Below are 12,577 nucleotides of genomic sequence, written 5' to 3'. Positions count from 1 at the left end.
AAGCCAACTCTGAAATGATTAATTTTTGAGCATAGGTCTTGCAGATTGTCTTAGAATATGCTGGTGACTGTCTTTCCTTCTGCACATTTTCAGAGCATGGGGAAATTATATGTGGGATTCATGTTTTTTATTATCAGTTTTGATCTTTTGAGCTTATTTGGTTTTAGTAAATTACCTTCAAAACTTTATTTCCTTCTCTTCTAAGACCAACAATAAGGAACATTCTACAGGTTTTTCATACATAGTAAAAGAGATATATGACACACATAGTGTCTAGTACAGATATGGTTTATCAACAATAAAACCAACTCTTTGCATTTGTAGATTTTCCTTAACTTGAAGCTAACTGCTTTTCTTGCATCATGGCAAACTGAAATATAATCCAGAAAAATACAGGACAAAATCCACAAACTCTTAGTGTGTTGTACATACATTACAGAGAAAGAAAAAAATCCCCACAACAAATTGTTTATGTCAGTAATTGTCATGGTTTTATGTTATGTACTTCTATATGTATGCATACATGTGTGGGGATATGCGCTCAGACATATATGTGAGTACACTGTGTGTGTTTTTGCATATCATATAATTTGTGATAGAAAAGCAAACTTCCTTTTCACATTTCCTTCCAACCACTGATATTTGGCTTTAACTGATTCTCCAAATTTTATGTCCAGGAACGGCTGTGATTTGAAAAGTGCAGGGTGGACCTTCTTATGATGGCTGCTGCATAGCCCTTGTGTGGATGCTCTACAGTTCATTTAAAGCATCAGGTGGTTCCTCCTCCCTTACTCTTCCCACAAGACATCCTTTTTTTCCTTCAAAGGATTTTTATTAGTTGTATGGGGGAATTCACTGTGACAGTTCTTACTATGCTTACATCTCTCTCCCTCATCCTCTGCTCTCCCCCCACTTAAAACAACTGCAAATGGTTTCATTATTTTATTTCGTACATGGATACAAAGTACATCGACTATATTCATCCTCCTTATTCCCCTCACAAGGTATTCCTGATATCCCCCTGAAAAAACTGGAACCAGAGACAAACGTTCTAGAAAACACCGTTGCTCCTTGTGCTTCCCCCAAAATGTGCTCCATCTCAACTCCATCAAAAGGCCCAAGTTTTAAGAATGGCTCTGCAGCTGGCTGATTCTGGCTCTCTGGGTCCAGGAAGTCACTTAATCTCTGGTCAGAACCTATTCATCAGTAAAACAGAAGCAGTAACATCGACTTCTACTTTTCCTGGAGCGTAAGAGAGCTAACATATTCCACCCACTAGGGCAGCTGGAGGAGCCAGGGAAGCTTGTCCCATAAACATTGGAAAGGTTTTATACAGATGAAAACTTGAGATTGGTGAAAAAACAGAGTTTGCCCTTTTCTCAATAACTCTGATTTTTATCTTAAACGGTTTCATGGAAATTTTCTTTTATAATGAAATTACATAAAAATATACCATAACACCCACTAGTCTGTAACTCAGCCTTTGTATGTTCTGTTGGGAAACTAAAAATGTCTGGCAAAGAAAGAAGAAAGAGCTTTTAAATGCACACAGAGGTTGGCTCTTCCCTGACTTGGCACATGGCTCATGAGGCCTGCCTGCTTTGCATAAAGAAGTGTGTTCACAGTTACCTGATTTTCATGGCACGGGCCCTGGCAGTACTCGGTCAAGCTCTCCAGGGTCTGGATGACCAACGCCACATTCTTCTCATTGATGTACAGCCCCAGCAGGCCCAGGCCGCCTGTTGTACTCCCACAGATGCAGTCCAGAAACTGAAGGGTCTCACACACAAGGTTGTAATTTGTTTTGTTGTTTTGACTCCTTAAGAAGTTCTGAGGGCAAAAGAAAATATACCCAAGGAGTAAAAAAAATAAAAAAAAAAACTGTGTTAATTGTCTTAAGTTCTCTCTATGCTGTGTTTATAACTCAAAAAAGATCCCCATGGTAGAGTGTAACAGAATTGCTTTTTACAGGAAGTGCTGACATTTATTAAATTTCTCTTGAGTTTAACTTAAGGGGAAGCACTAAAGTTTTACGTTAAGAATCTGTATTTATCATTATAGTTCATAATAAATGATTCTCAATGTCATTATTTTAAGACTATAAAAGGAAGGCAAAAATAACAGTAAGTACAAAAAGGAGGAGTAAGAAGGAAAGTAAAAAGAAGTTCACTAGAGAGAGAAGTAATTGCAATCCCAAGTCAATGGTGCCTACGAATAGTGGTCTTCACCGTGGCTAATACTAAACAATACAACATGATGGAGGGAAATGTAGAGGCATTATCAAAAATTTCAGTAAACACACAGCTCCACATCTACAAAGTTATAAGCTTGTGTACGCAAACACACAAAGAAGTCCACTGCATGGTACATGTTACAGGAAAACTGGAAACCTTATACCCAATGACAACAGCCCTGGTTTTATGGAACATTGTAAAAATAAAAAATTAAAGTACTTTAATACGTACTGATCAGCACAACCTCACAATAAGTAACTTAGTGATAAGGTATATTAAAGTAAGTTGAGGAGCACTATGTAACACATATTTTCCTTTTATCTTTTTTTTTGATACTGGGGTCTGAACTTAGGGCCTACCACTTAAGCCACTCCACCAGCCCTTTTTGTGTGATGGGTTTTCTTGAGAGAGGGTCTACCAAAACTATTTGCCTGGGCTGGCTTTGAACCGTGATCCTTCTGATTTCTACCTTCTGAGTAGTAGGTGTGGGCCATGGGTGCCCAGGTACACATAGTTTCTTTAAAAAAGGTTTATGTGGGGGGATCCAAGATGGCGACTACAGTAGGGAACCAGAAAGCCTAAGCTCCCTGACTCCTAAAACCACCCTGAGATGTTGGAGCTCCACTTGGGTAATTCTGACTCCTTCTAGTCAAAATAATAACTCCCATCACATTGGGTGCAGGAAAAAAATTCAAAGACTGACCCTCAAATCAGCTGTTATTTGTACCTAACAGCTATGACCCATGGCACAGCCAGCAAGGCAGGGCCAGCCCCCCAGTGAAACCCTCCTTCTCCACAGCGATTTCTCTCTCTCTCTCTCTCTCTTTTGTCTTCTTTCTCTTCTCCTTCCTTCATCAAGTGGAAATAGACCATCAACCAGAATCAAACTCTGTAACATCCTGAACCTATAGCCAGTGGAAAGCCTCCCCAGGCCACACTGCACTGAAAAAAGGTGGCACCCTTTCTCCCCACTGCAGTCACCTGCTCCAAATCTGCCTGTGCATCAATTGTTAGAATGAACGGGTGAGCACCACGCAGGACTGCCCTATCTACCCCCCAGTGAACATAAACCAGCACAGCCCCCCCAGGCAGACTGATCCCACCCCCACCCCAACAAAACTGGAGAACAAACAGCAAACTGTAATCAAACATGGAATGCAGGGTTGGGGCTGGAATGCTGAACCTGCACCAGAGAAAGGGGGCAGGGCAAGGAGCTAAACTCAGCATTAACCCTCAATAAACAAACAACAACAAGCCACCTCCAAACCAAGTCAGGTAGTGGATCGCAGAGCTCCTTTCCTGAACCAGAGGGCAGCATTCAAAGAACTGCCCCACCTTACTGGGGAAGGAGCTGACCAAACAGCTGGAATTGAAGGATAACACAGCTGTCAGCTGGGGAAAACAACAGCTCTGACCACCATGCATGATCTGGCAGATCTACCTCACCTCATAATTTCAATTAAACTGGTGGATAGAAGAACAAAACACTACTCACAAGCCAATCACCTGGTGAGACCACATACGAGTTTCTGCTTATATGCCAACACCAGGACTAGATGCTAGAGGAATAACTTCAGAATTTAAACTAAGACTGAAATTCTATTGTTCCTGAACCTGGTGCTTTTTTATTCTGTTTTTATTTCCTGTTTTTTGTTTGTTTGTTTGTTATATTATTGTGGATTTTTTATTTTATTTTGTATTCCTATTTTCTTTTTTCTTTCTGTACTATTAACTTCACCATCATTATCTTCTCATCCCTACTCTCACACCCTTTACTTTCCCTCCTTCTCCTGTGCCAAAGTCCACTGTTCTCCTTCCCAACAACTCATTCTGCCCCTTCTCACCCACTCTCTCCCCGACTTCACCTCTCCCTCTCATCCTCCCCCAACCTGTCACCACACTACCCTCCCTCCTACACACTCACCACCAGCTGACCAACCTACTGTACCAACTTTACACAACCTAATCCCTGCATTCTGTGACACAAGCACCCTACACTACAACAATAAGAATATACTCAAACATGCACAAGGGCCAAAAACCCTAGCAGCCTCCACGTTGTTTCCCTCACTCACCTACCCCACTTCCTGCCTCCCCTTTTAGTAACACCCTAACCAATTTCCCAAATTTCTATAGCCAGCCTAACAAATATTAACCACCCCCAATTCCCACTGTTTATAGATAATACCACAAAGGGGTCTTCTGTATAATATATAAACAACTGGTTGGGCATTCAACCTGTGAATTAGTTATTGCTAAATTACACTGCCAGGCCAGGGACAGAAATAGCACACCAACCTAGCTAACAACCAAGACAGCCACAACACAAAAATTAAATCAAGGAAGAGAAAGCAGGCAACTAAAACCACCAATTAGCCTATCCAGAACAGAGTTGCACAGCACCAAGTGGAGCAATGGGAAGAAGAAGGGATGGAAACCACTGTCCTCAAAAAAAAAAAAATAATTCAATAGAGGACTCAGAGGGAAATGAAGAAAATGGATACTCAGTTCCCGACCCCAACAAAACAATGATAAATGACACTAAGGAACCCAGCAATGCCTACAAAAACACCAGAAGAAATCACTGAGAATTTCATGGAGAACATACTAGACGCAGTTAACCAAAATGTACAAGATGCACTCAAGAAATTTCAAGACACCAAAAATAAAGAACATGAGAAGACACAGAAACAAATAAATGAACTCAGAGGTGCCCTAAACATACACCAAAGTGAAAGAGAGAACACTATAAGTAGAGAGACAAAGTAATTAAAGATGAAAATAAAAATATCAAAGAGAAGGTGACCAAAGATATGGAAAAACCTCAGAAAAAAAGAATCGAACAGAAACACAAAACACAGTGGAAGACCATTCCAGCAGACTAGAACAAGTGGAAGACAGAACTTCAGAACTTGAAGGTAAAATAGAAATTAAAGAAAAAACTGAAGAAATCTTAGTCAAACAACTCAAGACCTGTGAAAGGAATTTGCAAGAACTCACTGACTCCACCAAAAGACCAAGCCTGAGAATCATGGGCATTGAAGAAGGAGAAGAGGTCCAAGCAAAAGGGATTCATAATATATTCAATAAAATGACAGAAAATTTCCCAAGTTTCAAGAAAGTTTTGCCCATTCAGGTACAGCAAGCCTCCAGGACACCAAACAGACTTGACCAAAATAGAACTCCCCACGCATATTATCATTAAAACAACAAGCACAGAGATTAGAAATAGAATACTGAAGACTGTAAGAGAGAAAAAACAAATAACATATAAAGGGAAACTCATTAAAATCACAGATTTCTCAACAGAAACCTTACAAGCAAGAAGGGCATGAGTGAGGTATTTTCGGCACTGAATGAAAATAACTTCAACCCTAGGATACTCTACCCAGCAAAACTATCATTCAACATAGATGGAGCGATAAAAATCTTCCACAATAAACAGGAACTAAAACAATATATGCAAATCCCAAAACAAATAGAAGGAGAGAAATAATAAAAATAAGAGCTGAAATCAACGAAATAGAAACCAAAAAAACCATACAAAGAATTAATGAAACAAAAAGTTGGTTCTTTGAAAAAATAAACAAGATCGATAGACCCCTGGCAAACCTGACTAAAATGAGGAGAGAAAAAACCCAAATTAGTAGAATTAGGAATGCAAAAGGGGAGATAACAACAAACACCATGGAAGTCCAGGAAATCATCAGAGACTACTTTGAGAACCTATATTCAAATAAATTTGAAAATCTTAAAGAAATGGACAGATTTCTAGATACATATGATCATCCAAAACTGAACCAAGAGGAAATTAATCACCTGAATAGACCTATAACACAAAATGAAATTGAAGCAGCAATCAAGAGTCTCCCCAAAAAGAAAAGTCCAGGACCAGATGGATTCTCTGCTGAATTCTATCAGACCTTTAAAGAAGAACTGATACCAACCCTCCTTAAACTGTTCCATGAAATAGAAAAGGAAGGAAAACTGCCAAACACATTTTATGAAGCCAGTATTACACTTATCCCAAAACCAGGCAAAGACACCTCCAAAAAGGAGAACTATAGGCCAATCTCCTTAATGAACATTGATGCAAAAATCCTCAACAAAATAATGGCAAACCGAATTCAGCAACACATCAAAAAGATTATTCACCACAACTAGGTAGGCTTCATCCCAGGGATGCAGGGGTGGTTCAACATACAAAAATCAATAAACATAATAAACCACAATAACAGAAGCAAAGACAAAAACCATTTGATCATCTCAATAGATGCAGAAAAAGCCTTTGATAAGATCCAACACCATTTCATGATAAAAGCTCTAAGAAAACTAGGAATAGAAGGAAAGTTCCTCAACATTATAAAAGCTATATATGACAAACCTACAGCCAGCATTATACTTAATGGAGAAAAACTGAAACCATTCCCTCTAAAATCAGGAACCAGACAAGGATGCCCACTATCTCCACTCCTATTCAACATAGTACTGGAATTCCTAGCCAGAGCAATTAGGCAAGAAGAAGGAATAAAAGGAATACAAATAGGTAAAGAAACTGTCAAAATATCCCTATTTGCAGACGACATGATCCTATACCTTAAAGACCCAAAAAACTCTACTCAGAAGCTTCTAGACATCATCAATAGCTATAGCAAGGTAGCAGGATATAAAATCAACATAGAAAAATCATTAGCATTTCTATACGCTAACAATGAGCAAACTGAAAAAGAATGTATGAAAACAATTCCATTTACAATAGCCTCAAACAAAATCAAATACCTAGGTGTAAACCTAACAAAAGATGTGAAGGACCTCTACAAGGAAAACTATACACTTCTGAAGAAAGAGATTGAGGAAGACTATAGAAAGTGGAGAGATCTCCCATGCTCATGGATTGGTAGAATCAACATAGTAAAAATGTCGATACTCCCCAAAGTAATCTACATGTTTAATGCAATTCCCATCAAAATTCCAATGACATTCATTAAAGAGATTGAAAAATCTACTGTTAAATTTATATGGAAACACAAGAGGCCACGAATAGCCAAGGCAATACTCAGTCAAAAGAACAATGCAGGAGGTATCACAATACCTGACTTCAAACTATATTACAAAGCAATAACAATAAAAACAGCATGGTACTGGCACAAAAACAGACATGAAGACCAGTGGAACAGAACAGAGGATCCAGATATGAAGCCACACAACTATGAGCAACTTATCTTTGACAAAGGAGCTAAAAATATACGATGGAGAAATAGCAGCCTCTTCAACAAAAACTGCTGGGAAAACTGGTTAGCAGTCTGCAAAAAACTGAAACTAGATCCATGTATATCACCCTATACCAAGATTAACTCAAAATGGATCAAGGATCTTAATATCAGACCCCAAACTCTTAAGTTGATACAAGAAAGAATAGGAAATACTCTGGAGTTAGTAGGTATAGGTAAGAACTTTCTCAATGAAACCCCAGCAGCACAGCAACTAAGAGATAGCATAGATAAGTGGGACCTCATAAAACTAAAAAGCTTCTGTTCATCAAAAGAAATGGTCTCTAAACTGAAGAGAACACCCACAGAGTGGGAGAAAATATTTGCCAATTATACATCAGACAAAGGACTGATAACCAGAATATACAGGGAACTTAAAAAACTAAATTCTCCCAAAACTAATGAACCAATAAAGAAATGGGCATGTGAACTAAACAGAACTTTCTCAAAAGAAGAAATTCAAATGGCCAGAAAACACATGAAAAAATGCTCACCATCTCTAGCAATAAAGGAAATGCAAATTAAAACCACACTAAGATTCCACCTCACCCCTGTTAGAATAGCCATCATCAGCAACACCACCAACAATAGGTGTTGGCGAGGATGCGGGGAAAAAGGAACCCTCTTACACTGTTGGTGGGAATGTAGACTAGTACAACCACTCTGGAAAAAAATTTGGAGGCTACTTAAAAAGCTAGACATCGATCTACCATTTCATCCAGCAATACCACTCTTGGGGATATACCCAAAAGACTGTTACTCCAGAGGCACCTGCACATCCATGTTTATTGCGGCACTATTCACAATAGCCAAGTTATGGAAACAGCCAAGATGCCCCAGCACTGACGAATGGATTAAGAAAATGTGGTATCTATACACAATGGAATTTTATGCAGCCATGAAGAAGAACGAAATGTTATCATTCGCTGGTAAATGGATGGAATTGGAGAACATCATTCTGAGTGAGGTTAGCCTGGCTCAAAAAACCAAAAATCGTATGTTCTCCCTCATATGTGGACATTAGATCAAGGGCAAACACAACAAGGGGATTGGACTATGAGCACATGATAAAAGCGAGAGCACACAAGGGAGGGGTGAGGATAGGTAAGACACTTAAAAAACTAGCTAGCATTTGTTGCCCTCAACGCAGAGAAACTAAAGCAGATACCTTAAAGCAACTGAGGCCAATAGGAAAAGGGGAACAGGTACTAGAGAAAAGGTTAGATCCAAAAGAATTAACCTAGAAGGTAACACCCACGCACAGGAAATCAATGTGAGTCAATGCCCTGTATAGCTACCCTTATCTCAACCAGCAAAACCCCTTGTTCCTTCCTATTATTGCTTATACTCTCTCTACAACAAAATTAGAGATAAGGACAAAATAGTTTCTGCTGGATATTGAAGGGGGGGGAGCGGGAGGGGGCGGAGTGGGTGGTAAAGGAGGGGGCGGGGGCAGGGGGGAGAAATGAACCAAGCCTTGTATGCACATATGAATAATAAAAGAAAAAGGAAAAAAAAATATATGACCACCAAGCCACCACTTCAAAAGATTCTCCAAGGAATTCTGCACACAGAAGATGAAAGCAAACAAAACCACAAGAGGACAGGTGGTATCAAACCACAGGAGAAGAAAAGACAAGGAGTCAGAGAGTAGCACTGATTCAGCTGCACACAATCATGCCCTTAAACAACAAAAACAACTAAATGGCAGGATTCACCATATACCTATCAATATTAACACTGAATGTCAACGGACTCAGTGGATTTCAAAGTTATGTTGATAAACGAGATAAAGAAGGACACTTCACACTAATAAAAGGGGAAATACACCAAAAGGAAATAACAATTATCAACCTATGTGTATCCAATATCATCGTACCCAATTTCATCAAACATACACTAAAGAACTTAAAAGCATGTATAGACTCCAACACAGTGGTAGTGGAAGACTTTAATACCCCTCTATCACCAATAGATATCATTCAAACAACAAATTAATAAAGAAATCCTAGAATTAAATGACACCATAAATCAAATGGACCTAACTGATGTCTACAGAATATTTCATCTACCATCTGCACAATATACATTTTTTTCACCATGGAACTTTCCCCAAAATTGATTATATCTTAGAGCACAAAGCAAGCCTCAGCAAATATAAGAAAACAGAAATAATCCCCTGCATTCTATCTGATAACAATGCATTAAAACTAGAATTCAACAACAAAAACAACAGCAGAAAATACGCAAACAATTGGAGGCTGAATAACATATTGCTCAATGATCACTGGGTCATAGAAGAAATAAAGAGAGGAAATTAAAAGGTCCCTGGAAGTTAATGAAAATGAAAACACAACCTACCAGAACCTATGGGACACAACAAAGGCAGTTCTAAAAGGAAAGTTTATAGCCATAAGCACACATATTAAAAGGAAAGAAAGATCTGAAATAAACGAACTAATGCTACATCTTACAGTCCCAGAAAAACAAGAACAAGCAAAACACAAATCAAGCAGAAGGAGAGAAATAATAAAAATAAGGGCTGAAATTAGTGAAATAGACAAAAAAAAAACATACAAAAAAAATCAACAAAACAAAAAGCTGGTTCTTTGAAAAAATAAACAAAATTGACAAGCCCCTAGCAAATCTGACTAAAATGAGGAGTGAAAAGATCCAAATTAGTAAAATCCAAAACAAGAAAGGGGAGATAACAAGCATCATGGAAATCCAGGGAATCATCAGAGACTATTTTGAGAACCTGTATTCCAATAAATTGGAAACTCTTGAAGAAATAAACAAATTTCCAGATACTTATGACCATCCAAAACTGAACCAAGAGGATATTAGCCACCTAAACAGATCTATAACATGAAATAAAATTGAAGCAGGAATAAAGAGTCTCCCAAAAAAGAAAAGTCCAGGACCTGATGGATTCTCAGCTGAATTCTATCAGACCTTCAAAGAACTAATACCAACACTCCTTAAACTTCTCCATGAAAAAGAAAGGGAAGGAACAGTGCCTAACTCATTCTATGAAGCCAGCATTATACTCATCCCAAAACTGGACAAGGACACATCCAAAAAGAAGAACTATAGGCACATAGTTAATGAACATCAATGCAAAAATCCTCAATAAAATAATGATAAACCAAATCCAACAACATATCAGAAAGATCATTCACCATGACCAAGTTGGCTTCATCTCAGGAATGCAGGGGTGGTTCAACATACACAATTCAATAAATGTAATACAGCACATTAACAGAAGCAAAGACAAAAACCTCTTGAACATCTCAATAGACACAGAAAAAGCCTTTAATAAGATTCAACACCATTTCATGATAAAAGCTTTAAGAGAACCAGGAATAGAAGGAATTTACCTCAAAATTATAAAGGCTATATATGAGAAACCTAGAGCCAACATCATAGTTAATGGAGAAAAACTGAAATCATTTCCCCCAAAATCAGGAGCGAGACAAGGATGCCCACTATCCCCACTCCTATTCAACACAGTCCTGGAATTTCTAGCCAGAGCAATTAGGCAAGAAGAAGTAACAAAAGGAAAAAAGGAATACAAATAGGTAAAGAAACTGTCAAAGTGTCCCTCCTTGCAGACAACATGATCCTATACTTCAAAGACCCAGAAAACTCTACCAAAAAAACTCCTACATACCATGAACAGCTTCAGCAATGTAGCAGGATATAAAATCAACATAAAAATCAGTAGCCTTTCTATACACCAACAATGAACAAACCGAGAAAGAATATATGAAAACAATTCCATTTACAATAGCCTCAAAAAAAATCAAATACCTAGGAAAAAACTTAACAAAGGATGTGAATGACCTCTACAATGAGAACTACAAACCACTGAAGAAAGAGACTGATGAAGACTACAGAAGGTAGAGAGATCTCCCATGCTCATGGATTGGCTATCATACCAAAAGTAATCTACATGTTCAGTGCAATTCCCATCAAAATCCCAATGATATTTATCACAGAAATTGAAAAATCTACCCTAAAGTTCATTTGGAAACACAAGAGACCTCGAATAGCCAAGACAATACTCAGCAAAAAAGAGCAATGCTGGAGGTATCACAATACATGACTTCAAACTATACTACAGAGTCATAGCAATAAAAACAGCATGGTACTGGCACAAAAACAGATATGAAAATCAGTGGAACAAAACAGAGAACCTAGATATGAATCCACACAGCTATGTCCACCTTATTTTTGACAAAGGTGCCAAAAACATACAATGGAGAAAAGACAGCCTCTTCAACAAATGTTGCTGTGAAAAGTGGTTATCTGCCTGCAGAAAACTGAAACTAGATCCATGTTTATCACCCTGTACTAGTATCAGCTCAAAATGGATCAGACCTGAAACTCTGAAGCTAGTATAGAAAAGAGCAAGGAATACTCTGGAAGCAATAGGTATGGGCAAAGACTTCCTCAATAGAACCCCAGCAGCTCAGCAACTAAAAGAAAGGATGATAAATGGGACTACATGAAATTAAAAAGCTTCTGCACAACAAAAGAAATGGTCTCTAAACTGAAGAGACCACCCATAGAGTGGGAGAAAATATTTACTAGCTATTCATCAGAGAAAGGACTGATAAACAGAATATACATGGAGTTCAAAACACTAAACTCCCCCAAAATTAACGAACCAATAAAGAAGTGGGCAACTGAATTTTTTCAAAGGAAGAAATCCAAATGGCAAAAAAATACATGAAAAAGTGCTCAGCATCCGTGGTCATAAAGAAAATGCAAACCAAAACCACACTAAGATTCCACATCACTTCTGTTAGAATGGTTATTATCAAAAACACTGACAAGAACAAATTTTGGTGAGGATGCAGGGAAAAAGGAACCCTCATACACTGTTGGTGGGAATGTAAGCTAGTACAACCACTCTGGAAAACAATATGGAGGCTTCTAAAAAATCTAAACATAGACCTGACATATGATCCAGCAATCCTACTCCTGGGGATATACTCAAAAGAATGAATGTAAGTCAGGATACAACAATGGCACCTGCACACCCATGTTTATTACAGCACTACTCAC

At 38.3% G+C, this 12,577-nt stretch overlaps 1 protein-coding gene across 8 annotated transcripts in view; it reads right to left on the bottom strand.

Annotated features, from left to right (window-relative positions):
• Positions 1–12,577, bottom strand: part of Itpr2 (inositol 1,4,5-trisphosphate receptor type 2) — an 842,075-nt gene that overhangs the window by 545,814 nt on the left and 283,684 nt on the right. For 7 of the 8 annotated variants that reach the window (XM_074075818.1, XM_074075816.1, XM_074075815.1 and 4 more), the window contains one exon: positions 1,630–1,830. The exons of the other annotated variant lie outside the window; for it this stretch is intronic. In XM_074075818.1, the coding sequence (XP_073931919.1) occupies positions 1,630–1,830 (201 nt within the window). The remainder of the gene's footprint in view (positions 1–1,629; positions 1,831–12,577) is intronic. 8 annotated transcript variants of the gene reach the window in all.

Source organism: Castor canadensis, chromosome 6 (genome assembly GCF_047511655.1).
Source record: "Castor canadensis chromosome 6, mCasCan1.hap1v2, whole genome shotgun sequence".
Classification (NCBI taxonomy): Eukaryota; Metazoa; Chordata; class Mammalia; order Rodentia; family Castoridae; genus Castor; species Castor canadensis.
Note: the sequence above shows the minus strand (reverse complement) of the source record. Positions and strands in the feature narration are given on the sequence as shown.